Source organism: Leucopleurus acutus (genome assembly GCF_964270905.1).
Source record: "Leucopleurus acutus genome assembly, chromosome: 3".
NCBI lineage: Eukaryota > Metazoa > Chordata > Mammalia > Artiodactyla > Delphinidae > Leucopleurus > Leucopleurus acutus.
The window spans coordinates 112,816,174-112,843,552 of record NC_139145.1 but is presented as its reverse complement, the minus strand read 5'-3'; the positions used below and the strand labels follow the sequence as shown (position 1 = coordinate 112,843,552).

Here is a 27,379-nt window from a genome sequence, read left to right as displayed (position 1 = left end):
ACCATAATTCAAAAAGAGTCATGTACCAAAATGTTCATTGCAGCTCTATTTATAATAGCCAGGAGATGGAAACAACCTAAGTGTCCATCATCGGATGAATGCATAAAGAAGATGTGGCACATATATACAATGGAATATTACTCAGCCATAAAAAGAAATGAAATTCAGCTATTTGTAATGAGGTGGATGGACCCAGAGTCTGTCATACAGAGTGAAGTAAGTCAGAAAGAGAAAGACAAATACCGTATGCTAACACATATATATGGAATTTAAGGGGGAAAAAAATGTCAAGAAGAACCTAGGGGTAAGACAGGAATAAAGACACAGACCTACTAGAGAATGGACTTGAGGATATGGGGAGGGGGAAGGGTAAGCTGGGACGAAGTGAGAGAGTGGCATGGACATATATACACTACCAAACATAAAATGGATAGCTAGTGGGAAGCAGCAGCATAGCACAGGGAGATCAGCTCGGTGCTTTGTGACCACCTAGAGGGGTGGGATAGGGAGGGTGGGAGGGAGGGAGACGCAAGAGGGAAGAGATATGGGAACATATGTATATGTATAACTGATTCACTTTGTTATAAAGCAGAAACTAACACACCATTGTAAAGCAATTATACTCCAATAAAGATGTAAAAAAAAAAAAAAGAATAGGATGTTTTTAAAAGACTTTTCTTTTAACAACTTCTAAAACATCTAAGACAACGGGGCCACTCACTTGAACCAGTTGGTGACGGTCATCATCACATAGAGGGAAGCCAAGAAGAATACGAAGTGGAAATAGGCATAGCTGTAGACAGTGCTTCTCTTCTCATCATAAATGACCCTCGGGCCCTCTTTCACATTCTGCTGCTCTTCTGTGTCTGTGAACCACAAAGCAAGCACAAGCCCAGTGAGTGAACACACGCATGTTGACCATTTTCGCAAAGCCACACTCGCTAGTTTCCATCCCAGGGGCTGTTGAGTAGAAAAGCTGTCAAAAATCATTTGTACCCTCAGGCAATTTCATCTATGCCATAAGCCCCAAACGCCCACCTCACCCCAAAACCTTCTATAACAGGATGAGTTACCTAATGTCGGTCACGTTTATTTTAACAGAAGAGAGCCCTTAAACACACGAAACGTATTATAAGCTCAGAAGAAAATGAGAGGGCAGAGCAAGAGTTCTCAAGCCCCTGGGATGCTCTAATTCAAGAAGAAAAGTAAGCTGAACGAAAGAAATTTTCTTTCGTTCTATCTTTCGTTCTTTCTTTCTATCATTCCTTTAAAAAATGCACCTCCCGCTCCTCGAAATCTCACTGGGTAATGTAACTTATATAAACATGACCCAAAATATAGACTGTTCTTCGCTTGCCAGAATATCAACACAAACGAATCCCAGCAACCCTTTGGGAAGCATGCGTAAAGTGTAACACATAACAATAAACCAGCTCTGGAATAAAAATTTCCTCTCACCACTCAAGTTATTTGTGCCTGAATCCCAAATGCCTACAGACTAGAGCTACAGGTCTGCAGGGCCACACGGAGCACAGAAGGAAAGCTGTCTACTTACCCTCTCCACCAGAGCCGAAGCAAAAACAACACCGGGCTACCTGCGAGGGCAAAACCAACAGTCAGGCGGCTTGCTTTCTGCTTTTCTATCTCCACATTGGTTAAGAACTAAAGGCCACCTATGTGCCAAACCTTCTCCATCTGAACTATATCCCAAGCCCCGAACTGCACGCTTCACTCCTTCGAAAGGTTCTGATCACGTGTGTTCTTCCAAGACGCTCTGGGGGCTAGTGACAGGAAATAAGGACATGGAGGTGAGCCACCCAGATCCCGTTCCAAGGTGCTCCCTTAGTGCTCGCTCCGCTACTGCGAGGCTCTAGAAGGCAGCTCCAGGCTTTGCCCCACCCTCGAGGGAGCCTATCCTGGGCAACCCACACAGAATGACCGCTCACGGCAGGGATGTAAAGGCGCAGCCACTGACCCCTGGGGCACAGCTCTGATGGGTCGTGTATCTGCTCCAAGTGCCCGGGGGGTGAGCAGTGGCTCTGTCCAGCCTGCAGTGCCCTTCGACCTCACCCTCTGCCCCATGCTGCCCCCTTCCCTCCTTCCACACATGTCGATCCCTAATAAACATCCGCATATCAGGCTCTGCCTCGGTGGCTGCTTCTGGAAAACTCAACCTGGAACACAAAGCGAATGAGACAAGGTCGCCACACTCATGGAGCGCACTCCTGGTGCTTTGCTCTACTTGCTACTTGATGAAATCCTCTTCAGCGCCTGGGGCTGGGATCATTATCCTGTTTACACGTGAGGAAACTGGGGTCCCGCAGGCTGAATAACTGGCCTGAAGTCACAAAATTAGGTGACAGACCTGGGAGAGGAACGCAGTGAACCCCAATAGGCAGCACATGGTATCTGGGAGACGGTGGGGCTGACAGACTCAGAAAGGGTAAAACAACTACGGGATCTGGGGCCAGGAGGCCTGCCCACATTTCCTATGAAAATCGGGCTCTGCGCTGGCTGCCTCATGGGGGCAGGGGTGCTGGGGACAGCGATGGATGGGATGCTTTCCTTTAACAGTCCTTGGTTCCTTCCAAATGTCATGCCATGTTTCTGACCTACTCAAAACAATAAACAATTTAAAAAAAAAAATCAGGTTACGAAAAATTACTCCATGATTCCAGAAGTACTCTGGTAAACAGAATAAGAAATGCTACACACGCCAAGACAGTCTGCGAAGTGCTGGGTCCTCAGCACTTTCCGGCTAACAACAGTTTCACGACAAAGAACAGAGAGCCAGGGGCAAGGACGTGGGAGCTTGAGCCTTCGTCCCATTTATACATCTCAAAGCCAAGCCCTTTTTCCTTCGTGCATCAAGGAAACTTGTCATAGAGGGATTGGCCCTGACAGAATCTTGGATCAAGTGATACCGTCTAAGATTCACTAATTCATTCAATGGGGCCAAGACATCGTATGCTGGGGTCCCAGTTCTTTTGAAGCTTAAGTTACAAGAAATGACTCTCTCTCTCTTTCAAAGGTATATCCTGTGAAACGTGAGGCAAGGAGTTAGCAAACCAACTTCCATCCTGTGTGCTCTCCAGTTCAGAGGGAAACGCTGGGGCTCTTTCCTTGGAATGCGAAGAAAAACATCCTCTCTTAAATCTAACTTGGAGACTTGCTGTTCTTTGCACTTTAACTGTGTACACAATGGGGATATTGAAGCCAGAGCGGTCCAACCTCAGCAAGGGGTGACCCAGTCAGCGGTGTGAACGACCACTTGCCTTCTAGAGGCCATTCTCTTCTGGAGAATAGGCAGTAACCCATTCAAACTCAGCACAGTTTTCTCCTTCTTCAAGAGACAGAAAGAGCTGGTGAATGATACTGGCAGACTGACAACCCCTCATAATGGTCCACTATCTCCAGGTCAGGTGCAGGGAGGGCCATCCCCAGAGACCCACTGCAGAACAAAGTGCGCATATCTGGACAGACGCCAGGGCTCTTCCTCCATGCAGCCGGGGTTGGACGCCAGGCAGAATCAGCAGAGAGCAGCTGAATCTCGGGCAGTGGTGGTTACGAACACAGCATAGACTCTGGAACCAGAGGGCACGGTTTACACGCTGGCAAATCAAAAGTTTCAAGGACTTAACTTTTCTGTTTTTCCCCCTTCTGTGAAATGGAGATAAAACCCTCCTTGGGTTTCTTTGAAGATTAAGTGAAGTCACAGATGTAGCGCTTAGAACACAGCTAGTCTTAGCCATCATCGGAACCTCCTGTTCGTTCCATTCTTGGGGTCAGGGCTGAGTCTCTTCCTGGCTGCCTCCATCTGATCAGACCTTTTGTGACCTTGGTGGATGTTCCACTGAGGGCCCCAGAAAAAAGACGTTTGCACAAGAAAGAAAATGACATTCTGCTGACCGACAGGCAAATGCTGACCAGCCTGGTTCTTCGGACGCCGACTGTTCACCATTCTTCTTCGCCCCATGGGATGGCCCGCCTGCTGGCGCTGCTGCAGTTAACAAGCTCACGTACAGACAGTGCCCAGCAGGACGGCACAGAGCGCAGGCGCGTTCCTCCCCTCTCCTTCCCACAGCTACCCTATGACCTCATGGCCGTGCTGTGTACGGAGAGGGCAGACAGGTAAAGACGAGGGGGATGGGCTAGAAGTTAAGACAACCCGCACACATTCTGTTACAACAGAGGAAACGAGCAAAGAGCAGCCCAACGAGCTACCCAGGCCTCTGGTGGGAGTGGGGCGACCGAATGCCACACCAGAGGCCAAATTTGTTGGAGGAAGATCAAGGATTTATTTTAATCCTGTAGTATATTCAGGACATTTCTTTTCCTGGACGAAAATTGTATTCCTTCCTGAGGAGAAAAATGGGATCGTGGAATACAGACCACTAAGGATGCAAATAAACACATAAAAAGCCTTCTGAAAAATGGGTCTTCTGAGATGAAGCAGGGCCAGAAAAGGAAATAAGCTTACTTCCAGGTCAGGAGCTGCGTACCGCCCCTGCAGAGCATCCGAACTTGATCTGGTCGTCGATGTCAAACTAAGAGATAAACAAAAAAGGTCAGCAAGGCCTATTGACGTGTTATATCACACAGAAGGAGGGCAGAGTCTCCTGGCGGAGGCTCCAGTGAGAGGCTCACTCTAACCTACAGTCCTGCTTAAATACAAGTTGTCTATTTTAACAACCCACTTTATTCCAAAATTGCCTGACCTGTTCGATGGCTGATGTTTTTTTCCCATGTTGCATGAGATCATTTTATGCAAAGAGAAGTTTATAGGTTAAAAAAGATAAAAGTCGTTTTTTGATCCTATTATCTTGTTTTTCACTATTGGTTTCCGCTTCTCCTCCCTCAAATGCCAATAATTTTCAGATTTCATTTTTATCTTTCCCCTCCCTTTGACTAGTCTCACTTAGAAGGGATCAAAAGCAATGAAAGAAGCCAGAAATGGCAACAAAATGCAAAGGCATGAAAAGCAAAGGTCATCACTATTTTCTGTGATAATCAGCCTTTGGCAGAGCGAGGTTTTCTGTTTGGAAATTCAGCACAGAGTAGTTATCAGTGTGATTAAAAAAAATTCTTCCTGCCGCTCTCCCCATGCCTAGAGAGGTAAAATGTTATAAAATCTGGCTTACAGGGGTTAAAAAAAAAAAAAAGTATTTATTTTTCCTGGGGGAATAAAGGACCATTTTAAGCAAATAGAAAAATATTCAACATATATGAAGAATCTTTACAGATTGATTTAGCAAATATTTACCGAAGGTGTGCCACGTGCCAGGCCCTGTTCTAAGCACTGGGGACTCGGTGAAACACACAACAATCCCTGCCCTACTGCAGCAAATGCGGTAGCCTGGGGGCGGAGGGGCTAGTGGAGAGGCAGGAATTAGCAGACTCATTTCAACCAGATAAACTGCAAGACGCAGCACTACCTTCTCTGCTCATTCTCATCCTCGCTCCCAAGGAGAGAAGAGATCAATGAGATGCAAATAAACAATAAAAAGTTTTCCTCATAAAAAGGTCCTCTGGGATCCAAGAGCATTGCTTCTTTTGTGGTCCACTCAAGTCCAATGGCATCACTTTCACATCTGCTTTGAACAGATGGATGTTAATGGAGGCCCACTCCACTCCCACTTCCTGACTTTGAACCTGGTCTGAGGAATGATAGAAACAATTCCCAATGGCTGTGCACCCAAGAAACACATACACCTTGCTCCTGCACTCAAGGTATGCTCCATTTTGTGCATATGAATTACGATTTAACACAGTATATCGTTTCCATGGAGGAAAATGTAACTTAACTTTAGGAAGAGATCAATATCTGGAATTTTCATCTGAAAGATGATATTTATTCTTTTAAAAAGTTCAAATAAATATTCCATTTCATAAATTCTTGGGAATAAAATGGTTTCAGAAAAGCAAAGCTTTTGATCCTGGCACCTCTGCCACTTTGCTTCCATCATCAGAGAGCACTTTAAAAGGGGAAGCTTTTGTTCTTCTAAAAATACCTATAATCAGTTCATCATTAGTGACATGTGACTTCTATAAGTAGATGTTACCATAAAATAAGGTCTTTATTCAATCATGGCCTTTACCCACAAAACACTCTTCTTAAAATTACTGAGAAAATATTGTTTTTACAAACTCTTTAAAAGCCTAGGAAATTCTTATTGTCTGCACTCTGGCTATTACTAAGACCCATCTGGTCGGCACAAGACAACAATTCCCGGATTATCCATAACCTCTTCCCTTCCAGGGCTAAGGCCTGAGTGACTTTAACCCAGTACTTCCTGTGGGGGTGGGAGGAGCCTGACAGCATTTGGTTGGGACAATGCTTCAGTGGACAGAGAAGGTCTAATCACCTTATTTGTTTACTATCGCGAGACCTCTCTCACCAAAAGCCAGGGGCATCTTGCAGTTGTTGTGACAACCAAAAAAGAAAAACGCCTCCCTGCTACCCCCAACCCCTCCCAACCTCTGTCATGCCCAGAATCTCTTCCATATTGGAAGAATGATTTGCAATGCAGGTGCCCCTCCACATCTGCTTCAGCGGTTCGGGAACTGGCCAAACTCCACTAGGTCACAGAAAATCTCTAGACAACGTGTCCAGACTTTCCTATCGGAGACCACAGATTCTGCCCCCGACAAACTTACAGGGCCCTTGAGAGATCCCGTGACTGTTCTCAGACTTGGTATAATCAAGTTCAGTTACGTTCCCAGTGGAAACCAGAGTTGGTGGAAAGGGGTCCTCAACATGTTCCTGATGCAGAGACATGAAAACTTCTAGCTGGCAGGTTAGGCAGTAACAGGATTCCCAAAAGGTACTCCCCCCACCCCCTTCTTAAATAAAAGCAGTAGGTCCAGAACACACCAAAAGAATAGATAACCCTCCTTGATTTGCCAACTTTTCTCCATTTAAACCAATCTCTCCAGTGCCATCTTACCAATCTTGCACCTATTTCCATATGGTCTGCTATAGTGCTGTGAAATGTCCCATTTGGAACTAGCAAGTTGTTTGACCTTTACTAAAGATTCTTAGTTTTTCCAATTTTGTTCTCAAATTCCTAAGACAGCTGTAAAAAGAGTTATTTTTTTCTCTTAAGCATAGCTAAAACTGAAATAGCCGGGGAACATTTTACAGCACAAATGCCTCCTAATAATGCAATTATGCAAGTCATCCAGCTGATTGTTCCACCTAAGTGAAGGACCTTACTCCAAGTCTTCCCAGGGCGGGGGGGTGGGGGTGGGGTGGGGGGGGGACTGACTATGAACCTGTCTCTCCCAATACGCCAGCAAAGGAGATGTAAGGAAAGGTTTCCTGAACTGGGGGAGAAATATAGGAGCAGTCTCCACATCTCAATTTTCCTTATGTATACAATGAGGGAATTAAACTTTTCTTTTTTGGGGGGGGGGTGCACAGCTTGTGGGATCTTAACTTCCCAACCAGGGATGAAACCCAGGCTGTCGGCAATGAAAGGACAGAGTCCTAACCACTGGACCGTCAGAGAATTCCCAAGAGGGAATTGAACTTGATCGACACCATGATCCTGTCTCATCTGACAGTTTGTGAACTTGAATCCAACAGAATAACAATTTCAATCAAAATCTAGAGACCAAGGAGGGACTTAAGGAATAGGTGGAGGAGGCCAGGGCCTATGACAGCAAGGATCCAGGCCTAAGGGAGTACAGGGGCACCCGCTTATAGAAAGAGCCATCAGGGGACTCCTGACGGGGTCCGGGCTGTGACATTTCTTTACAGCATAATGCCTGGGTACAGTAGAAGAGGCTTTGGGAGAAAGGGCAGCCTCAGTTGGAAAGCTGGCGAGTGAGTGTTGGCTGAGCCCTTCTTCCAAGCTAAGACAGCCAAGAGTAAAACATCCTCATAGTGAGTGCCCAGAAGCAGGACCTGGGACAGAGAGCCAGAAACTGAGACTGGAGGTCATCATGAGAGCCTCCTAAAGAAGTGTTTGAGAGAGAGAGAGAGTGTGTCGGGGGTGAGGAGACTCCAGTTGGGTGAGAACATAGCACAGCGAGCCTCTAAGATCTTACCAAAAAAAGTTAACCCCAATCCCAAGCAATCCTGGACTTCCATTGAAAACAGGTGATTTCTTCTCCCTTCAACGCACACACCACCCAATCTTCTGGCTTCCTACAGAGTCTATGGAGAATTCTAGATATTCCTGCAATCATCTTCAAATGACAGTTTTCGCCCAGGCAGCGCAGCCTCCTTCTGTAGTATCTTCCAATCTCTCAATCCTCTGAGTCTAGGAAAGTCAAGATTTGAAACACTCCTAATTGGGTCACCTCTCACACCTCCCTGTTCAAGGCCCTCCTAGGCTGAACTCAGTACCCCTTGAGTTCCAAGATGCTTGGTATAAAGTTCTCAAAGCCCATTCCTCCTGGAGCTGTGGTGGGTAATCAGAGCAAACATCAGTCACTCAGACACCCTCACCCCACCCTGTGCAGCACTTCACTGACCCCTGAGGAATCACCTGGCATCACCAGGCAGTGTGTCCGCGCCATGTGTTACACCAATACCCTGGAGCTGCCTGGCTACTCCTCATCTCCACTCGGTGTGGCTGCTGTTTTCTGTCTCCTCGTTCCTTTGCACACTATGGTTTTGCAGTTTGATTACCAGCATTCAAAAACGTTTGTTGGGCTTCCCTGGTGGCGCAGTGGTTGGGAGTCCACCTGCCGATGCAGGGGACACGGGTTCGCACCCCAGTCTGGGAAGATCCCACATGCCGCAGAGCGGCTGGGCCCGTGAGCCATGGCCACTGAGCCTGCGCATCCAGAGCCTGTGCTCTGCAACAGGAGAGGCCACAACAGTGAGAGACCCGCCTACCGCAAAAAAAAAAAAAAAAAGTTTGTTACTGGCATTTAGACAGATGTTAAGTAGCAGCTGTCAGCTTTGAAATTTGTTATCTTTTAGGAATATCAGATTAGACCTTACCAACCTCCACTAAAGTGCCTCTAAATTCCAAAAGGAGCAATGTTTCATTCATCATTTCTCACTCAAGGGTGGCAGTGAAAATCTAACAGGGTGGAAATTCCATACCACAAACCAACACCACTGGTGGCAGTTCCATCAGCACATTAAATAGCATTTTTGCCATCTTTTCCATTGATGGGCTTATAGCAAATCTATGCCCTATTTTTATCTAAGGGCACAAACATTTTTTATCATGCAGGATTAGGCATTCAGCAACTCAAAAAACACATGATTTTCTTGTATCCAATATCTTTACAGCCTTTTTTTTTCTGATAGCACAAACAAAAGAAACACTAGCTCATTGTAAAAAAAAAAAAAATTTTTTTTTTTTTAAAGAAAAAAACAGAAAAAAAGTTATCCCTAATACCACCACTCTTACAAGCTTGGTTTATCTGCTTCCAGGAGTTTTTCTACATGTGTAAATACAACTATATTTTATTTTAAAAATGGAATATTCTACACTTATAGTTTCGTAACCTACTTTCTCCTCACCGGATTTACCAGTATTTTTTTACATACCAATGCAGAAAAAAATGTGAGTGACAAATTGCAAAATTAGACATGTTGCTGACACTTCTCCCCAAAGCCCAACAATAACAGACTCAGGAAGGAAAAACTTAAGAAAGGAAGGGCTGAGAATCAGCATTAAAATGTGGGTGGCCTTTATGGCTTTCCTGAAAACATTCATTGATGAGGGCCCGAATCAGTGAACAAGTATGGAATTAATAACGGTGCAAGGCCAGAAACCGGTCACCACAGTCCCTTCTGCTGCATCATGGAAAGGCTGTCACCACATCACAGACAGGCTGAGAGCTTGCACGCATTTGAAAGCTTGATGCATGACTGTGAACACGTGCTTTATAAAACTCAGTTCTCTTGTCTACGTCTGTCATCTATGTCTGTTGGTCTCTCTCTATGGCATTAGGGGGTGTTAGAAGCTCTAAGAGAAAAAGCCAACATGCTCAGAGAGACATTCTATTTATACAAGCTATCACCAGCAGGATAGTACAGTTTTGGCCAGAGGAAGATTACCATGTGCCTGTGACTAGCTGAAATTTTTAGACACTGAAATATAACAAACGAGGGACTTCCCTGGTGGTCCGGTGAGTAAGACTCCATGCTCTCAATGCAGGGGGCCCAGGTTCGATCCCTGGTTGGGGAACTAGATCCCGCATGCATGCCACAACTAAGAGCCCACATGCCGCAATGAAGATCCCATATGCCACAACTAAGACCCGGCATAACCAAAATAAATAAATATACATATATATATATATTTTTTTTTTTTTTAATAAAAATAAAGAAGAAATATAACAAACGAAATGTAAAACACAAGAGTAAAACCTAAACATGAAAGGGTTACTGTCAAAGGGAAGCTTGATCATCAGTGAAATACGTACCTGAAGTAAGAAACTTATCATTCCTACCCTTTACTTTTCTCCTTCTCGTATCTTCTACAGATTTTGAAGGTGGAATAAACCTCACCCCAAGCATCTGCAACACAGCCTGTTTATGTATCACACTTACTTTTGGAGGAATGACTTCGCCTCCTTAATAGCAATGTGGGTTTTAGCATAAAAGAAAAGGGATGTTTCCTGTCTTTCCCGGACCAAGCACAAAATGACTGTGCATGGATTACTTTTTACTCTTTCCATCAACAAGAGAACAAACGATATTTCCGCTGGAGTAGAAAGTTGCCAAAACATTCTGGCACATTCCACCTCTTCCTCACTTTGTGCTCCCTTACCCTCCAAAAATGCTTTAGCAAGTAGTACTCAACCGTCTATTAAAGCATTGCAACGTACCATATATATTTATTTTATTTACCACATAGAAATACAAGTTAGGCAAATGAAGTCCAAACACCTAGATTTCATGCTGTAATACCACCTTTTTACTTCAGGCTACATTTTCCCTCTTCCTCAGATGGTATTTGTTTGGCTGCCTCCCACTGCTAAAACGTATTTAAATTCTCCTCTTATACTTTTAAAGTCTGCAAAGATGGCCTTAGGTAACTCCTGAAACTTACCAGGAATACAAGATGCACGCACACAACAGAGTGGTACCCAGTCCAGCAACCAAGTTTTTGTCTCTGTACAGGTCCTGACCAAAGTCAGGCACGCAGATGGTGACATTCTTCCCATGTTGATCTAGAACTTGTGAAGAAAAGGGAAAGGAATCAGAGACACATTAGAAAAGCCCGCTGTAACTCAAGGATGCATTCACTTTGGGAAAATTCATGCAGTGCAGAACAGTGAGACTCAGCACTGGAAGCTTCTCCTCTACTGTCCCACTCGACTCAGACTAGATTGTTACTACTGTGAAGCACCCTCTGCCACCTAGGAAGCCTCTCGGAGCAAGACCCTCGGGTTCCAGCTTAGTGCTAAAGGGATCTTCAGTCCCAGGACTTCCTAAGAGTCGTGCTATTTTTCAGTACTATTGAAACGATAGTAAAGGGTAAACTTAGGTCATTTTTCAGTTGACTGGCAGGTAGCGTGCAGCTAACTGAGAGCATCCTCCATGTCTATCCTCCCTGGAGGAGTGTCAAGACTATTACATCAAACAGGAACCTGCAGGAACTGCTATCTGGCCGACAGCCTCCACCCAGATGAGAAGTCATTTTACTGTTGGTAATAGGACAGTCATGACATCTTACGGCTGTAACCTGGGAACCTCCTCAAGTGGTCTAGAGCTTTAAAAAATTGTGAGAGGCTACATAACAAAGATTTGTATCATATTACCATCACTAGTCGTTTACTTTTTATCTATCACAGAGTCTTCAATTTTGAACACCCAAGCTGGGTCTGTTTGCCAACTCTGCCCCAAAATAAGGAACATAAACATAAAATAACAGGCTAGAAACCATTTTACAAACATGCACATTCTAAGAGTTTAAAGTTGGACTAAAATTATTACTGGTGCTCCCACTTGAAACTGTAAACTGTGTGTGCTGTGGTTTAAGGAATCTTTATTCTTAGGCCAATGAAAATTTTCTTTACAAAACTGACCAAAATATGAACTTTGCTATTTAAGTAGTACCACCCAAAATTAAAAACAAAAGTTTTTTTCTGTATTTAAGTGATACCTGCCATTAAAAAGAAAAATGTTCTAACCAAAAACCCCGTTAAGTTAAAAACAGAGATTAATACATAAATAGTCAAAACACTCATAAAAGTCTTAAATAGAGTAGACTTAAATAAACTTAGAGTCAAGAGAGATTTAAAAAAAATATATCCAGGATAGACTATACTTAATATAAGATGTACAATTATATTTGCATTGTACTATAAATAGCTATAAAGGCAAGACCCATATGTAGTACATGTATATGCTAAAAGTTTCAAATTATCTTTGCATTTGCTTTCTAAATTTAAAAAAGGAAAACAACTTCAATTTTCTATTCTAGAGAAAAGAGAGTACATGTATTTCACCTGATGTATATAAGATAAAATGTACCCAAACATACTCACATGTATATGAGTATACATTTATATACACATTTATATATCACAAAAGTGATAAAGATGATGAAATATAATGAGTTTGGAAATCAACACAAGAAAATCTGGTCCTTTACTGGGAAAGCTTATAATATAATAGTGCTTTTATAGTTCTCAAATATTCATTGCAACCACTCTACAAGAATAATAGGCACCCTTTATATAGCACCTACTACATGCCAGGAACTGTACTTATACTAACATACACACACATACTCATTGAAATCTTAAAAACCACCCTATAAAAGAAGAATTTTATTTAATTATCTTCTTAAAATAATAATTAAAATTCTTATTTTAGGGGCTTCCCTGGTGGCGCAATGGTTAAGAATCCACCTGCTAATGCAGGGGACACAGGATCAAGCCCCGGTCCGGGAGGATCCCACATGCCACGGAGCAACTAAGTCCGTGCGCCACAACTACTGAGCCTGTGCTCTAGAGCCCGCGGGTCACAACTACTGAGCCTGAGCACCACAACTACTGAAGCCCGCGCGCCTAGAGCCCGTGCTCCGCGACAAGAAAAGCCACCACAGTGAGAAGCCCACGCACCACAAGAAAGAGCAGCCCCCGCTCCTGCAACTAGAGAAAGCCCCGCATGCAGCAACAAAGACCAGATGCAACCAAAAAAAAAAAAAAAAAAAATCTTATTTTAAAGGCGAGATATCTAGGGAGAGAAAAGTGACTTCATACAAGTTACTTAAGTGGCAGAACCACTCCCATGCTCTTTCTACTCTCTGTTACAGTCAGAGAAATGATCACCTAAAGAAAATTAATAACCATCTAAAAATAATAGTAAAAAAAAATAGAGCAAAAAATTTTTTCTTGAATATTTTTGATTATTTCTTGAACATTTGAGTATTTCTGAGCAGGAAAATGCAGATTAGGCCTCAAAGCAAACTCAACAGCCCTCCTTAGTTCACGTCTTTCCTGAACAGCAGGAAGACTCAGGAGAAGGAAGTTTCATGTTCATATCCCATGTTGAGGACCTCATTTAATGAAGAAGTCTAGATCATCTCTCTATTTTGATGTGTCGTATCCCTGATACTTAAACGATAGCTCACAGAGACATAGTGCTCACTCCACAAATGACAACATTCATCCTGCAAGCACAGGCTCCCTAACAAGCTGGCTTACCTACTTCTACAGGTTTGCTGGACAGAGCTGAGAACGTGAGATACGTGACGTAGCAGCTGATGAGACCCGACTGCAGTAACCCAGAGTGCGGTTGTCCTGGAGAATGAGAAGAGACAGTGTTTTAAATCAATGATGAGAAAGCATATGTGCCTTAAAAAAACAGGTCTCCCCCAAATGATATCCCTCCAACTTGGAGCCCCACCCTTCAAGGTAAGAAGAGGTACATAATGTGTTTCTCAGATGACACCAAAACATTTGGGGAGGGGGCGGGGCGGGGAGTGATACACTGAACCTAACTGCTGTTTTAGAGATGACAAGTTCTACCGAGTTCTCTCCCAACACCCTATTTTGATAATAACTACAGCTGTACTGAAACATATTGCCTGGTCTCCGTGAGGTTCATAACATTAGTTCTTAAATCACAAAACCTCCAAAGAAAATTTACCGTCGTTATTTGTGAGATCACATAGTTTAGTGGGGTAAATGATGGATTTTATAGGGAGGGCCTGGATTCCAGATGGGGAGAAAGCTCATATCTGTCAATGGACAAAAAATCCTTTGGGAATACCAGAGCTGGTCCAAACCAAAGAAGAAGGCTATGGGACTGAGCATTCACTGGGAAATGGGCTTCAATGTTACAATATTTAAATTAAACTGTTCGGATGGTTGAGAGTAACCAAGATGTGATAAAAGGGATTTATCCTTTTTTTGGTGAAATTTTCAACCACCTGCAGACATAAAAGGATTTAGTTTCGCCCAGTCTTCCATTTGATTAAATTTATTCCCAGAGTTATAATTATTAAATTATAATGACCCATAAAGGTAAAAAATAGGCCCTTTTATAATGTTGCTCTTTGGCATGGGAATAAGACTCACCTTAACAATTAATGGCATTAAACCAAATATTTCAAAATATTATAACTATTCCAAAAAGTAGGATTTAACCCAAAGAACATTTTAATCTGAATACTAATGCTTTAGGAAATTCTTAATTGATCAATTAAAGGAACTGGAGGAGTAATAACCATCTCAATTTCAATAATGAACTTCCATCATCTCTTCCTTTTAGCTTTGAAACAACCATGAGCAAGATAAGGCTCACAGGTTTCTGTTGGCTTCGCAGAGGAAGGATTGGGGCATGAGAACGGTTAGCTCCCGGAGCTAGCTGCTGGCAGAGCCAGGATCGGATTTCCTGCTTCCTGACTCTGGGACCACGCTGTCCTCAATTTGTGGTCCACAGGGGTCTTAAGTGAAAGATGAGCCCCAGAACAGCTCCTTCCGTAGCCTTCTCACTCATTCAAGTTTTACACAGAGATCACAGAGAAGAGCTAAATATCCACTAAAGGTGTTTTCCATTGAAAGGCTCCTTGTAGTACATTATGTGATGGCAACGTCTATCTCCTTATTTATTGGCTTCATTACACTCAAATCTTGGACACAAGGCATGCGTGACTATCACATTCGCCCCAGTGTGGGGCATGAAGGGGACACTGGGGTCCCACCTTTCCTATTGCTGACCCACCCATGGTAAATTAAGGAATGACCATAATTTCCAAAAAGGGAGGGGTGTTGCTCAAAGACATTTATAATATGAATAAGAATGGAAAAAAAACTGTGCTTACGATTTTGGACACAGGGTGAGATGGCTACCACTGAAATAAGCAGACACAGGCCTCCGTTTACCCCCAGAAGAATTTTATTTTCCAGGCAACCATCTTTCTGTGTATAAAACACTGCCATCAAAATCAAGCCTCCCGTGGCGATGGAGTACATGATGAGAGTCACCAGGGACAGAGAGGCGTACCACAGCTTGTTGCTAGCTGTGCCTGCGGTCCTGTTTCTCCAGGAAGTGGAGAAGAGGAAGGGGAGAGAAGACAGGTCAATTGATTCTCCGACAGCACCTATCATCCCTCAGGCATTATTCACTAATGCTATCAGGCCCCAGCCCATAGTAATGAGTTATCCAGAAGGCCTATCATTTTACCCACTAGAAGCTAGAAGGTACAGGTAAACATGCAAAAACTTCTTGGCTCAAGGATAGAATTTTTTCTAAACACTGATAAAATTCCATCTTTGACTCAAGTGTATTCATCAGCTAAAATGAATACACCACAGACTTTATTCTAGCTTCCCCATTCTGGATGTCAATTACCCTGGGACAGGTTTTGACAGTATTAAAAAGTGGCTCTTTGCTGGAGTTGGAGTTTTCCCCATAAACACAGAGCCTGGAGGTGCCAGTCTCTTAGCCAAGTGCTGCCAGCAGCTCCTGCTGACACTCATCTTCCCTTTAGGGAGAGAGAAGCAAATGAACTTCACCCAGAGAAAGACTGGCTGACCTCAGCTCTTCTGTCTCTGCACTGAAAAGGAGAATCTGTACTAGTACTGCTTCTCCCAAACAATGCCAGGTATGATTAAGAAGTTTGACATTAGAAAAAGTGAAGACAGGAATTCCCTGGTGGTCCAGTGGTTAGGACTCAGTGCTCTCACTGCCAGGGGCCGAGGTTCAATTCCTGGTTGGGGAACTAAGATCCCGCAAGCCACGCAGCACGGCCAAAAAAAAAAAAAAAGGGGGGGGGGGTGGAGAATAAAATCAGCCGGGAAAAGAGTAGAAATTTTAATGGAATTTACAATAAAGAATCTAAAAGAGGAGGTTAATGTGCTCTCTGATTTATGTAAACATTAATAAAGGGATGGGAGAAATAAGTAGTGATTTAACAATCTACAGAAACTGTTCAGAACAAAGAAAAGAGGGCTTATTGATGCTAAGTGAAGAGGACAGAACAACAGGGGGATGGACTGAATCACTGTCATCTGCCTTAGGATTCAATGGCCCTTTGTAACCACATTCTCACAAACCTTCACAGAGAAAGCAACATACTCACTATCTTCACAAAGCTGGAGAGTGTTCAAGCAACCCAGCTAAAATGTTTCAATTATGAAGTTACTGCAGCCCGGAGACAAAGAAAACAGGGAGGAAAGGCCAAAATGACAATGACCATCATATTCCTGAAACGGAGCCAGGTGCTCCGATGACCACAGTTATTCTAACAGGGAAGGCACACAAAGCAAATGAAGAGAAAATGAAACTAGAGAAAGGAAGGAGCCAAATGGTAATCGACGACAGGGAGAGAAAACGGATTAAGTAGAAAAAGGTGAACACTGCTGACCAGTGTGTAGGTGGGGTCCAGCTGTTTCCTCACTAGTCTTTTGGGCTATGTTATTACTATAAGAAGGACTTTCTTAACAGTTAATTTATGCTTAGATTCCCAAGGTTAAATCTTCAACCCTAACCTCTCCCCTCAACTCCAGGCTCCTATTATCCAACTGTTAATGTCTCCACTTGGAGGTCTAATCTGCATGTCAAACTTGGCAGGTCCAGATTAACTTCCCAATATTCAAACCTCCATCCCCAAACGTGCTCTTCTGTGATCTTCCCAACCTCAGCACATGGCAATTCCACTCTTCCCATTAGGGGTGGGGGTGGGGGGAGATTAAAGAACTGCAGTTGCTCTTGACTGCTGTCTTTTTCTCTCCCTGCTCCTCTCCTCTCCCCACCACCATGCCATCCCCAGCAGCAAATTCCACTGCTTCCAACTTCAGACTATATCAGAATCTGACTACCATGTGGCTTGCACTCTTCCCTCACCACTGGGGTCCAGCCACAGTGGATGTCCCTGTGCCCCTTAAAGAAGCCAGCACGAGCCTGCCTTAGGCTCTCCCCAACTTCCTTCGTCTCCCTCACACTTCGTCATGAAAGCCTTTCCCTGCTCTGCTCACCCCAACTCCCACACCCTTTCTTTTTCTCCAGAGCACTTTTCACCATTGAACCTAGTACGTATTTGCTTGATTATAAGTTGATTATCTATCCCCCCTCTCCCCAGGAGAATGTAAGCTCCACAGAGCAGGACACGGTTGCATTCACTGCTGCTCTCCTACTGTCAAGTGCCCGGCAAATAATAGGTGCTTAATGAATATTGGTGCAAGGACTGCCAACTGTCAGAGGATAACTGGAGGCAGCAATGGTGGCAGAGTGGCTGTGATTCCTGCTGCTCCAGACTCAGTTGGTCCTCCCAATGACACCTTCAATAGACACTCCAAATAAGTGCTGTGACTTATTATCTTTATACTCTTGGTGCCCGGCACACAGTTAATACTCCAAAAATTTTGAATCAGTGCTCAATAAGAAGCACTTGGATGGAGATTAGAAAAAGACCAGGCAGTGGGGAGGAGTGTATGGACACAGAAGCAAGCAGGTTATCAGGTTAGGAAAGATGTCTGGGCTCAGGCTTCGGGTTAGGGTTAGGAGTAAACAAAACCCAACAACAATATTAATTTAAAATCCATAAAATCTAATAAATAAATAAATCTAATAAATAAATAAATAAAATCTAGAAAATCGGTCTTTATTAGAAACACCTAAATAGGGCTTCCCTGGTGGCGCAGTAGTTAAGAATCCGCCTGCCAATGCAGGGGACGTGGGTTCAAGCCCCGGTCCGGGAAGATCCCACGTACCGCGGAGCAACTAAGCCTGTGCGCCACAACTACTGAGCCTATGCTGTAGAGTCCGTGAGCCACAACTGCTGAGCCTGTGTGCCCAGAGCCCGTGCTCCACAACAAGAGAAGCCACCGCAATGAGAAGCCCGCGCACCGCAACGAAGAGTAGCCCCCGCGCACCGCAACGAAGAGTAGCCCCCGCTCACCGCAACTAAAGACCCAATGCAGCCAAAAAAAATAAAAATAAATTAATTAAAAAAAATGCAACTCCCTCCAAAAAAGAAACACCTAAATATACTGTTTACTTTTTGTTATTTCAGTTTTAATATAGAACTGATGCTTCGAATTATAAAAATTGACCTAGAAAGTGTCAAAAACAAGACAACAGGCTTAGAAAGGAGTCGCTTATGCTAAGCCCCACATCACCAAACCAACACAACTTAGAGTTTCAGCTCTCGCAGAAACGGAATCTTAAACCAGTCAATCAGGAATCCCCTGATTAGCACTAGTTATGTCACCTAACTGGTAGATGCCTGCCATCCCCTGAAGGGAAGTTACCTCACAATAACCAACCTGCTTTTTTGCCTAATATAACTTCCTTGTCCCTGCTCTCTGCTGCCTATAAACGTCTTTTATTTTGTACAGCTCCTCGGAGCTCCTTTCTATCTGCCAGATTGGAGGGTGCCCAATTTGAATCAATTTTTGATCGGACAAACTCTTAAACTAAATTAGATGAATTTACATAAAAATAACAATACTTGTACATTTCCTAGCTTAATCCTAATTTTAGGCAGACCAACCAGCTGTGAGTATGTGGACAAAAGAGATTTTATTGGGACACTGGCCTCAAAGCCGGGACAACAGCAACATCAATCGTTGCAAAGCTCTTAAGCCATTCCTATTGGGTGGTTTCTGGAAAGTTTTTAAAGCAATCAAACTCTTCCAAAATGCCCGTTAAAACTTGGCATCGATAACTAGTCCCAGAAAATGGCTTCAGAATCAATCAAAACATTAAAGTCAGAGTAAAAAAGCACAAGTATTCTCAAGGAAGCATACTATTTAATGGGCAAGTCAGGCACTCAGTATCAAAGATATTAATATTTTATCCTAAGTTCCTTACTCGAAGTTTATTTGTAAAAATTTTAGAAAAAACAGTGTGATGCATTCCTTTTGTCAAATAAAAAATTCAGAATGAAAGTACATAAGAATCACCAGGGAATTCCCTGGTAGTCCAGTGGTTAGGATTCCACGTTTTTACTGCCAAGGGCCCAGGTTTGATCCCTGGTCTGGGAACTAAAATTCCACAAGCCACGTGGTACAGCGCCCCCGGCGCCCCCCCCCCTGCCGCCCCCGGAAAAAAGAATCATCATCAATGGAAAGAATGGTATTTAATCAATTAAAATGCCAACTTATTGTGCATATTTCTTCTGCATAACTGAGAACAGGGTCACGTAAAACTATAGTCAACCATTTGACTTATCTTTAGGAAAACTGTGCTGCCTCGAAACAAGATCTAGTAGAAGCCCCAAACATACTAGGTTTCAGGGGTGACTCAAAATGCAGGACAGCATGCAATAATAAACTTATATATGTACTCAGACCTAGAAATCTGTATTATCATAGAGATTAAGATTTGAGGGGAGTTCCACGGCAGTCCAGTGGTTACGACTCTGCACTTCCAATGCAGGGGGCACGGGCTCAATGCCGGGTCAGGGAGCTAAGATTCCCACATGCCACGCAGCGCGGCACCCGCCCCCCCCCCAAAAAATAAAAATTTGAAAAAATACCAAAACATGCCTGTAGTGCTACCTGTATGACTATTCAATGTGCTGCAAACATTTTTAAATTGGTATTTGGGTGCTTACTCCAATATTTACCAAATAATAAAATGTTTAACCTATCTTTTCACTCAGGCATCTCATGATTCGATTTTCAAAAAAAACAAGACCAAAACAAAACAACTACTACTACTACCAAGCTGAGGAATATAATCAGGATGAAAAGTGTTTTGAGAGAATTTGGACAGTATATTTTGTTTTGTCCAAAATAAAAAATAAAACTCACATTCATATAGAACTTTCAGATACCCGCCCAAACAGTACAAAATAACATGATGCCTACAAAATCTACAAAATTACAAAAGCCTTACTGGATATAGCAGGCAGTTATTTTCATTCATATTTTGTAAGTAAAGTAAGACAGAGCACTTCAGTGCTTTGCCCAGAGTCACAAAGAGAGTCAACCTGGCCTTAGCACCGAAGGAGCTGGACCCCTGTCTAGCTGTCACTTCCTCAATGTGGCTCAGCAAGAAATAACACGAGCCATTAATAGTTTGGCATTCTCCATGTATTCTAGGATGTGAATTCTATTTCCAAGGCACTTAAAAAGGGTCTGTATTTTTTTTAAAGTCGGGAAGGCTTTCTAAGGTAGAACAACAGATCTTCCTAATGAAGGGGTCCTTCCCCTCTTAGGAGTTGAGAAGGAACAAAAATTTTTTTAAAAAGAAAAGCACTATTTCATTGAATATTCTTTGCAGAAAATGAACCTCCAGCTCCAAAGTACTTTTTTCTTTTTAATCTCCTAAGGATGGGAGCCTCAGATAAAGCCTACCCAAATTTTCAGCCACTAACGCAAGCACGGAGCAGGGGCTGCGAGGCGCCAGCAGTGGGGTTGAGTGTGGCTAAGTCTTACAGCCCAAATGAGAGGGTGCAGGGAAAAGAGAGCCAAAGAGTGAAAAGCAATGAAGTGGAAAAAGGAAAAGTAGAAAGGCAAGGAGAACAGTATGGGAGAGGAGTAAATGAAGAGGTCCAAAGAGCAGGAGGGAAGGGAGAGAACAAGCAAAACTTGTTTTTGGTGTAAGCAGGCTGCTAATCGCTGGCAATACAACTCGGGGTAGAGCTCCTGTCAACAATGGGCACTTCCTGTGAGTCAGAGAGTGAGTTCACGTGGAAGCTCTCCATAAAAGCACATACCAGTTCTTGTTCCATTTATGTGCAAACTCCACAAGTAAGAGGAGCTGGATGCCTATGAACAGGAAGCCTCCGACGGCTCCCACATAGCGCCAGGCTGCAAAAGAAGACCGTCCGAAAGGAGATGAGGTGACTGTCCCAAGTGTTTAACTCAAATGAGAGTAATGACTACAGTTAATTTTTTACTGCAGGCTCCCTGTACCGGTAACACATTTAATTCCCACACAACCCTACAAGGTGGGTACTGCTATTACACCCACTTTACAGATGAGAAAAACTGAGAGTCTACACGTAAGTTGACAAGGTCCCATAGCCAGTAAAGGGTGGGGCTGGGATGTGAACACAGGCAATCCACAGCATCCAAGCTTCACCCCCATGCTATAAATAAATGCCAGATATCCTAACAGATGCAGTAATTCATAAAATCAACAATGACCCTCAATTTAAAAGTAAAATCACACAATGCCAGAAAAACCAAGGATTCAAATTTCACCGGATAGAGACCCACCAATGTCCAGTGAGGAAATGAGGTTCACATGGGGGGCCACGGACTCAGGTTCTACTTCTGGCTCGGCCACAGAGAAGCCCAAACCTTGGATAAGCGCATCACATCTCTGGGTTGTCTATAATACAACTGAGCTGTGCTAGAGGATGGACAGCTAGGTCCCGTCCCGTTCTAAGTATATTATTCTAATATATACAAGGACCTCTGTGGAGAATAGAAAACTAGTTACCAGTATTTTAGGTAAAAAGACAACTTGGATACAACTTCCTTAAGGAGTACATAAAACCGGTATGACCCTAAGAAACTAGCTGGAACCTGATATGTAGCTATTTGAGGGACTATGGCTGTTCCTTATTCACAATGTGAGTATTTTTACTATCTTAATAAGGAAAGTGAATCCATTTGGGTCTGAACAGTGTTCTGAACCTCTAAAACTCAGGCTTTTTTTCTCCTCCCTACCTCATATGAAGAAGGGCCCCTTGTTTCAGCTATGATTGAATGCATTATATTAAATAACTTTGGTAGGTTCTATCGATAAGGGATATAATTCAGTGTTGTACAGTTTCACATAAGGAAAGTTTAGAAATGGTCTGGAGGATGCCTTTCTTACCCCATTATAGCTACAGCAGATTTAAAGCTGCTAAGAAGCCTTGGGTTTGTGTGCAGTGCTCAGAAAGAACAAGGTCTCCCTGGGTCACGCTGACATGCTAAACTAGTTTTCAAACAAGTTTTAAGTGCTTCATTTTCCCTTCAGGCTAATAACCTTAATTTCAATTCTTGAACCGGTAGAGTAACTAAAGGTCCTCTCACCCCTCCCAGGGAGGGAGAAGTGGAGGTGGGTGGGGGGGAGGGAGGAAGTACAGAGGGTGGGTGAAGTGTGGGCAGCTGAGGCAGGATTTTTTTTTTTTTAAGCTACAAGAAAGTTAGTAACCTACAATATCAAAGGCACCCTGGACTACGCTTTCGAACAGTTTTACAAAGTGAATAAAAACACAATAAATAGATACCCCCAACACCCCATTCGTACCATTTAGAAAGGTCTCCTGATCTGGAATGAAGAAGGCTCCTGAGCACATGGCCCCCAACAGCAGAAGTTTAAAGAACCAAAAGCTGGAGGGGAAGGAAAAAAAAAAAAAAAAAAGGAAATGTATTTAAATGATATTCAAGGAAGGACAAAAGACCTCTTAGAGGTAAGCGTGTCAATTCACGATTCTGTTCTCTCCAAATGGAGGGGAAGTAATTAAGTGACTGGAGACTGCCTTTTCCTATAATTAGACAGACTTCGGTGTGGCCTTTGATTGTGCAAGACCATTTTGTTGCAGGGGTGGAAGTGGCCTGGGGGAAGCTCTTGGTACAAGAAATAAACTCTTATCTCCAATGCATTTCTCATTATGGTACCAGGTGTTACAAATAGGATTCCAGTTCTTAGGCCACTGTGTGGTAAGTATAAGTTCCACCTTCCCTAAAATCGGTGTCAACAATTTCAACTAGAGGAAAGCAGTCAGAGGGTCTGAAGAGTGGAAGAGGTCCTGGAATGTTGCTCTGAATATAAGGAAGGGTGAAAGGATCCCCACAAAGACTCACCCATTGTGAATATAGGCTCTACAACTTTTACTGTTGTTGATTTTCAAGGTCAGGAGGCAGAATATAAAGAAGAAACAGGCCATTCCAAAACAGACTCTATATACCGCAGAATACCCCACCAGCTTCTCACAGGTGTCGCCAGCTTTAATGCCTTTACAGATATCTTCGAAAAAAGGGATCTGAAGAAAAAGACAAAGAGTAATTTGTTAAAACTAGGAAAAGAAGGGCTGCCAATGGAGTGTTCTTTCAGCCTACAAGTCAAAATCCAATGTGAAATACACCACGTGCAGAGAGAAATTAAGACTGAGAGGAAAGTCTCTCTTCCAAAGACCTCTTTCTTTCTCTGAATCTTTCTTAAAAATATAGTGCTCATAACATACCACTCCACCTCCACTTACTCCTAAGGAATTCTGAAATCCAGCATCAGAGTTTTAAAAAATGATACTTATAATACACAGGTATATTTTTCTTTATTCATTCATTCATTTTTGCTGCGCCAGTCTTAGTCGCGGCATGCGGAATCTATCATGCGGAATCTATCATTGCGGCCTGCAGATGTCTTAGTTGCGGCCTGTGGGATCTAGTTCCCCAACCAGGGATCGAACCCAGGCCTCCTGCATTGGGAGCTCGGAGACCTACCCACTGGACCACCAGGGAAGTCCCACAGGTATATTTTTCTTGAAATGCATAAATATGGAGAATAATTGCACATATGCCATTATTTATATAGGATAAGCTCCTGACCTGGAAATGAAATCAGCGGGTCAAGTAGTATCTACATTTTAAAATTTCAAGAGATAAAGTCAAATCACACTTTTAAAGGCTGCCTTTACATCCTACCAGTAATATTTGAGACTGCTCACATTCCCAACCTGAGCACCAAATTTAAAGGTTAAAAACCACTATCTTGTTTTAATGTCCGTCTTCCTCATTACTAGTAAGGTTCACATCTTTTCTTAAATTTATGGCCATTTGTATTATTCTCTGTGAATTGGCAGTTAATTGGATTTTTTTTCTTGATCCACTGGAGCTCTTTATTTACGGACCTTAATCTTCTGATAAATGTTGATAATGGTTTATTCTAGTACAATTAGAAGGTTTTAATGAAAAACCCACTTACATTATCAGAATAATTAAAATCTTACATTATGAGAACAAGCAGCACGTTTCTATTAATGTCAGAAAATAAAGATTTAGTCAGTGTTAAAAAAAAAACTTGCTTCTTACCAACATCAAAGCTGAACACTCTTTAGAACAGAAAATAAGTTGAAAATCACATTACAGCCTTTACTCACAAGACAAAAAAAAAAAAAAAAAAAAAAAAACCAGGAAAAAAAATGACATAAAACTAGAGGTAAAACTGAAGCATGATAATTTAGTTTCTTCTCCAGAAAATATCCTAAAGAAACAACAACAGTGGAGGTTATTAAGATTTCCATAAACAGAAGGAAGACTACACTTAATTGCAGTTCATCTTCCTCCACTAGGGTTCCCTCCCTCAGAAAAGGGCTGCAATCATTACTACACCTGAATCTCAAACATGCTTTTCCAAACAAAGCATGTTTTTCAAAATTAGTGTCTCAGGCAAAAAAGCATTAATACTGAGACCCTATTAGGATAGCTCCATTTCCATGAATAGCTATAAAAGATTTCATGGGACTTCCCTGGCAGTCCAGGGGTTATGCTCCGCACTTCCACTGCAGGGGACACGGGTCTGATCCCTGGTCGAGGAACTAAGATCCTGCATGCTACGTGGCACAGCCAAAAAAACAAAAAGATTTCATAAAGAAATGCCAAATATTTTGCAGTCAGCAAGTTCCTGCAACTCCAATTTCTTTTTGATCAGAGCAAGAAATAAATGCATAAAGAGAGACACTACTATATTTTTGAGCAAGCCAGGTAAAATACTAAGCCTAATGAAATACAGAATGTCTAGTTAAATTTAAATTTTGGATGAATAATAACTAATTTTTTAATATAACAACACTTGGGACATACTTAGACTGAATATTGCATGGGACATATTTATGCTAAAAAAGCATTCCTTGGCAAGAGATGAAGCTCAAAAGAAGGCAGGGTCTTGGTGGGAAGGGCCAGGTGTATGCCATGCTAAGGAGTCTGGCTCCCACCCTGTAAGGGAAACAACTATTTAAGCTGGAATGCCTTTTGCTGCAGAGTGGAGAACATATGGGAAAGGGACAGGTTTGAGGCAGGAGGATAAATTAGAGGGCCACTGGATTAACAGTCCAGATAACAATCGAAGAAGGTAAACTACTAGCAGAGAAAACAGAAATTCTGTGGCTAGAAGTCATAGTTGGCAGGACTGTAGGGATGGCGAGAAAAGTGAAGGATGGGGGGAGGGTTCTCTTCTGCTTTATTAAAGCTGTTTGGGGTGGTGGGGGAGTAGGGTTGGCAGAGGACGAAGAGTGGAACTGAAAAGAACAGATCGGGAGTTTGCTTTTAACATATAGGGTTGGAAGCGCCTTGAAGCATCCCAGTGAGAACGGCTGGTCTGGAAATTGCTTCAGTATAGCGATAAGGATACAGGATACAGGAAGTGCCCTCACACAGGTAATGAGAAGTCAGGAAGGGCCTTCTGAAGGACCTTGAACTTTTAGCAGTGTTTCACAGTGAGTGAGCAAACTCACATGGTTAAGATCCTCATATACTGAAGTGATGGGGGATGCCACACAAGTGAACGTTTCAGAACCTCTAGCAGGAAACAAAAGCTGCACCCGTATGAGTGGTACCGATAATAAGGAGGTAACATTGCATTAAATCTGTAAAAGGAGGCTCCATGCCACCTCACTTACTCCTGTTTTGTTCATATGGGATTTACTGTTTTGTAATATTCATGGAACTCTTCTTTTCCCTCCCTTCCGTGTCCCACTCTATCAGCAAAGCTAATCCCTGCTGCACACCACCGCCCTCACTTCCACTGTAACACGTGCATGGCAGCATCCCTTTCGTCTACACCAGCCCATCTTTCCCGATTAGACTCTTCTCCACCTCCCTACCCCACACCCACTTCTCTCTTCTTCTCAGATCAGTTCAAGAAGAACGTTACTGCCAGCAGGCCTGAACGCCTACCCTACCATCCCCCACAAATCCCCCCTCCCCTAAAACCCTTGTTTACCGCCAGAGGCCCTTAGGCTCATCAAAGGGTGAGTATGTGGCACTGCATACTTCATCCAAAATATCAGTAGGCAAACAACCCCCTGCTCCAAATTCTAAGACCTGCTTTATGCTCTGTGGGTGACTTAGTCATTTAGCCTTCAGTACGTGGTGAATATTTTTAGGCAAAGAATCTCCGAGTTGAACAAGCTGGCAAGATTTAGTGAGGGGAATCTGCTCTGATTAAATATTTGCTGTTCCAAGCTCCATCCCGGTTTTAGAAAAAGAAAACATTCATTACACACAGATTCCACACCATGGGGTAGAGGGGACAGGCCTGCTAAGGGTGTTACCTCTTATGTCTGGTTCTGGGCATCCAAGGACGCTGCATCTGTGTTGGTTCTGTACAGACCCAAGGGCAACGGTTTCCCCACAAGCCTCAAGCAACCAAACTCAGAGCCACAAAGTATCAGGAAGAATAAAAAGCTCACATGGACTTCCAACCCTGAGAATTAAATCGGTGAATCGTTGTAAAAAGTGCTCATCACAGTTCCTAATCCATAGTAGCCATTAAGTAAACTTCCTTAACTCTAAGCTACTATTTTATAAAAAGAACTTCTCGGGGAGGGAGTTAGGCACATGACATGAACCCCTGATTGGTTGATGCATACTGATTTAAACATGGGGGGACATGAACATCTTAGAACTCAGTAGATGCTCTATTCACTTTACAAAGGATTCATATTGAAAGTTACAGTTGGACCCCCGTATCTGCCAGTTCTGCATCTGTGGATTCAACTAACCACAAATGGAAAATATTTTTAAAACTTTTTTTATTTTTCAGGGAGTTCCAAAAAGTGAAACTTGAATTTGTCATGTACCAGTAACTATCTACATAGTATTAGATATTATAAATAATCTAGCAATGATTTAAAGAATATAAGAGGATGTGCCTAAGTAATATACAATGTCATTTTATATAAGGTACTTGAGCATTGGTGGATTTTGGTATCCGATAGCGTCCTGGAACCAATCCCCCACAGATACCAACAGACAACCGTACCGGGTAACTTTCAATAAGATG

The 27,379-nt window shown here is 42.9% G+C and overlaps 1 protein-coding gene across 3 annotated transcripts in view; it reads right to left on the bottom strand.

The window, feature by feature from the left end:
* Positions 1 to 27,379, bottom strand: part of SERINC5 (serine incorporator 5) — an 87,848-nt gene that overhangs the window by 8,020 nt on the left and 52,449 nt on the right. For all 3 annotated transcript variants that reach the window (XM_082836370.1, XM_082836369.1, XM_082836371.1), the window contains exons 3-11: positions 23,182 to 23,360; positions 22,625 to 22,707; positions 21,096 to 21,189; positions 15,252 to 15,463; positions 13,630 to 13,725; positions 11,025 to 11,151; positions 4,481 to 4,547; positions 1,556 to 1,595; positions 722 to 866 (exon numbers count right to left, since the gene is read on the bottom strand). In XM_082836370.1, coding sequence (XP_082692496.1) covers positions 722 to 866; positions 1,556 to 1,595; positions 4,481 to 4,547; positions 11,025 to 11,151; positions 13,630 to 13,725; positions 15,252 to 15,463; positions 21,096 to 21,189; positions 22,625 to 22,707; positions 23,182 to 23,360 — 1,043 coding nt within the window. The remainder of the gene's footprint in view (positions 1 to 721; positions 867 to 1,555; positions 1,596 to 4,480; positions 4,548 to 11,024; positions 11,152 to 13,629; positions 13,726 to 15,251; positions 15,464 to 21,095; positions 21,190 to 22,624; positions 22,708 to 23,181; positions 23,361 to 27,379) is intronic.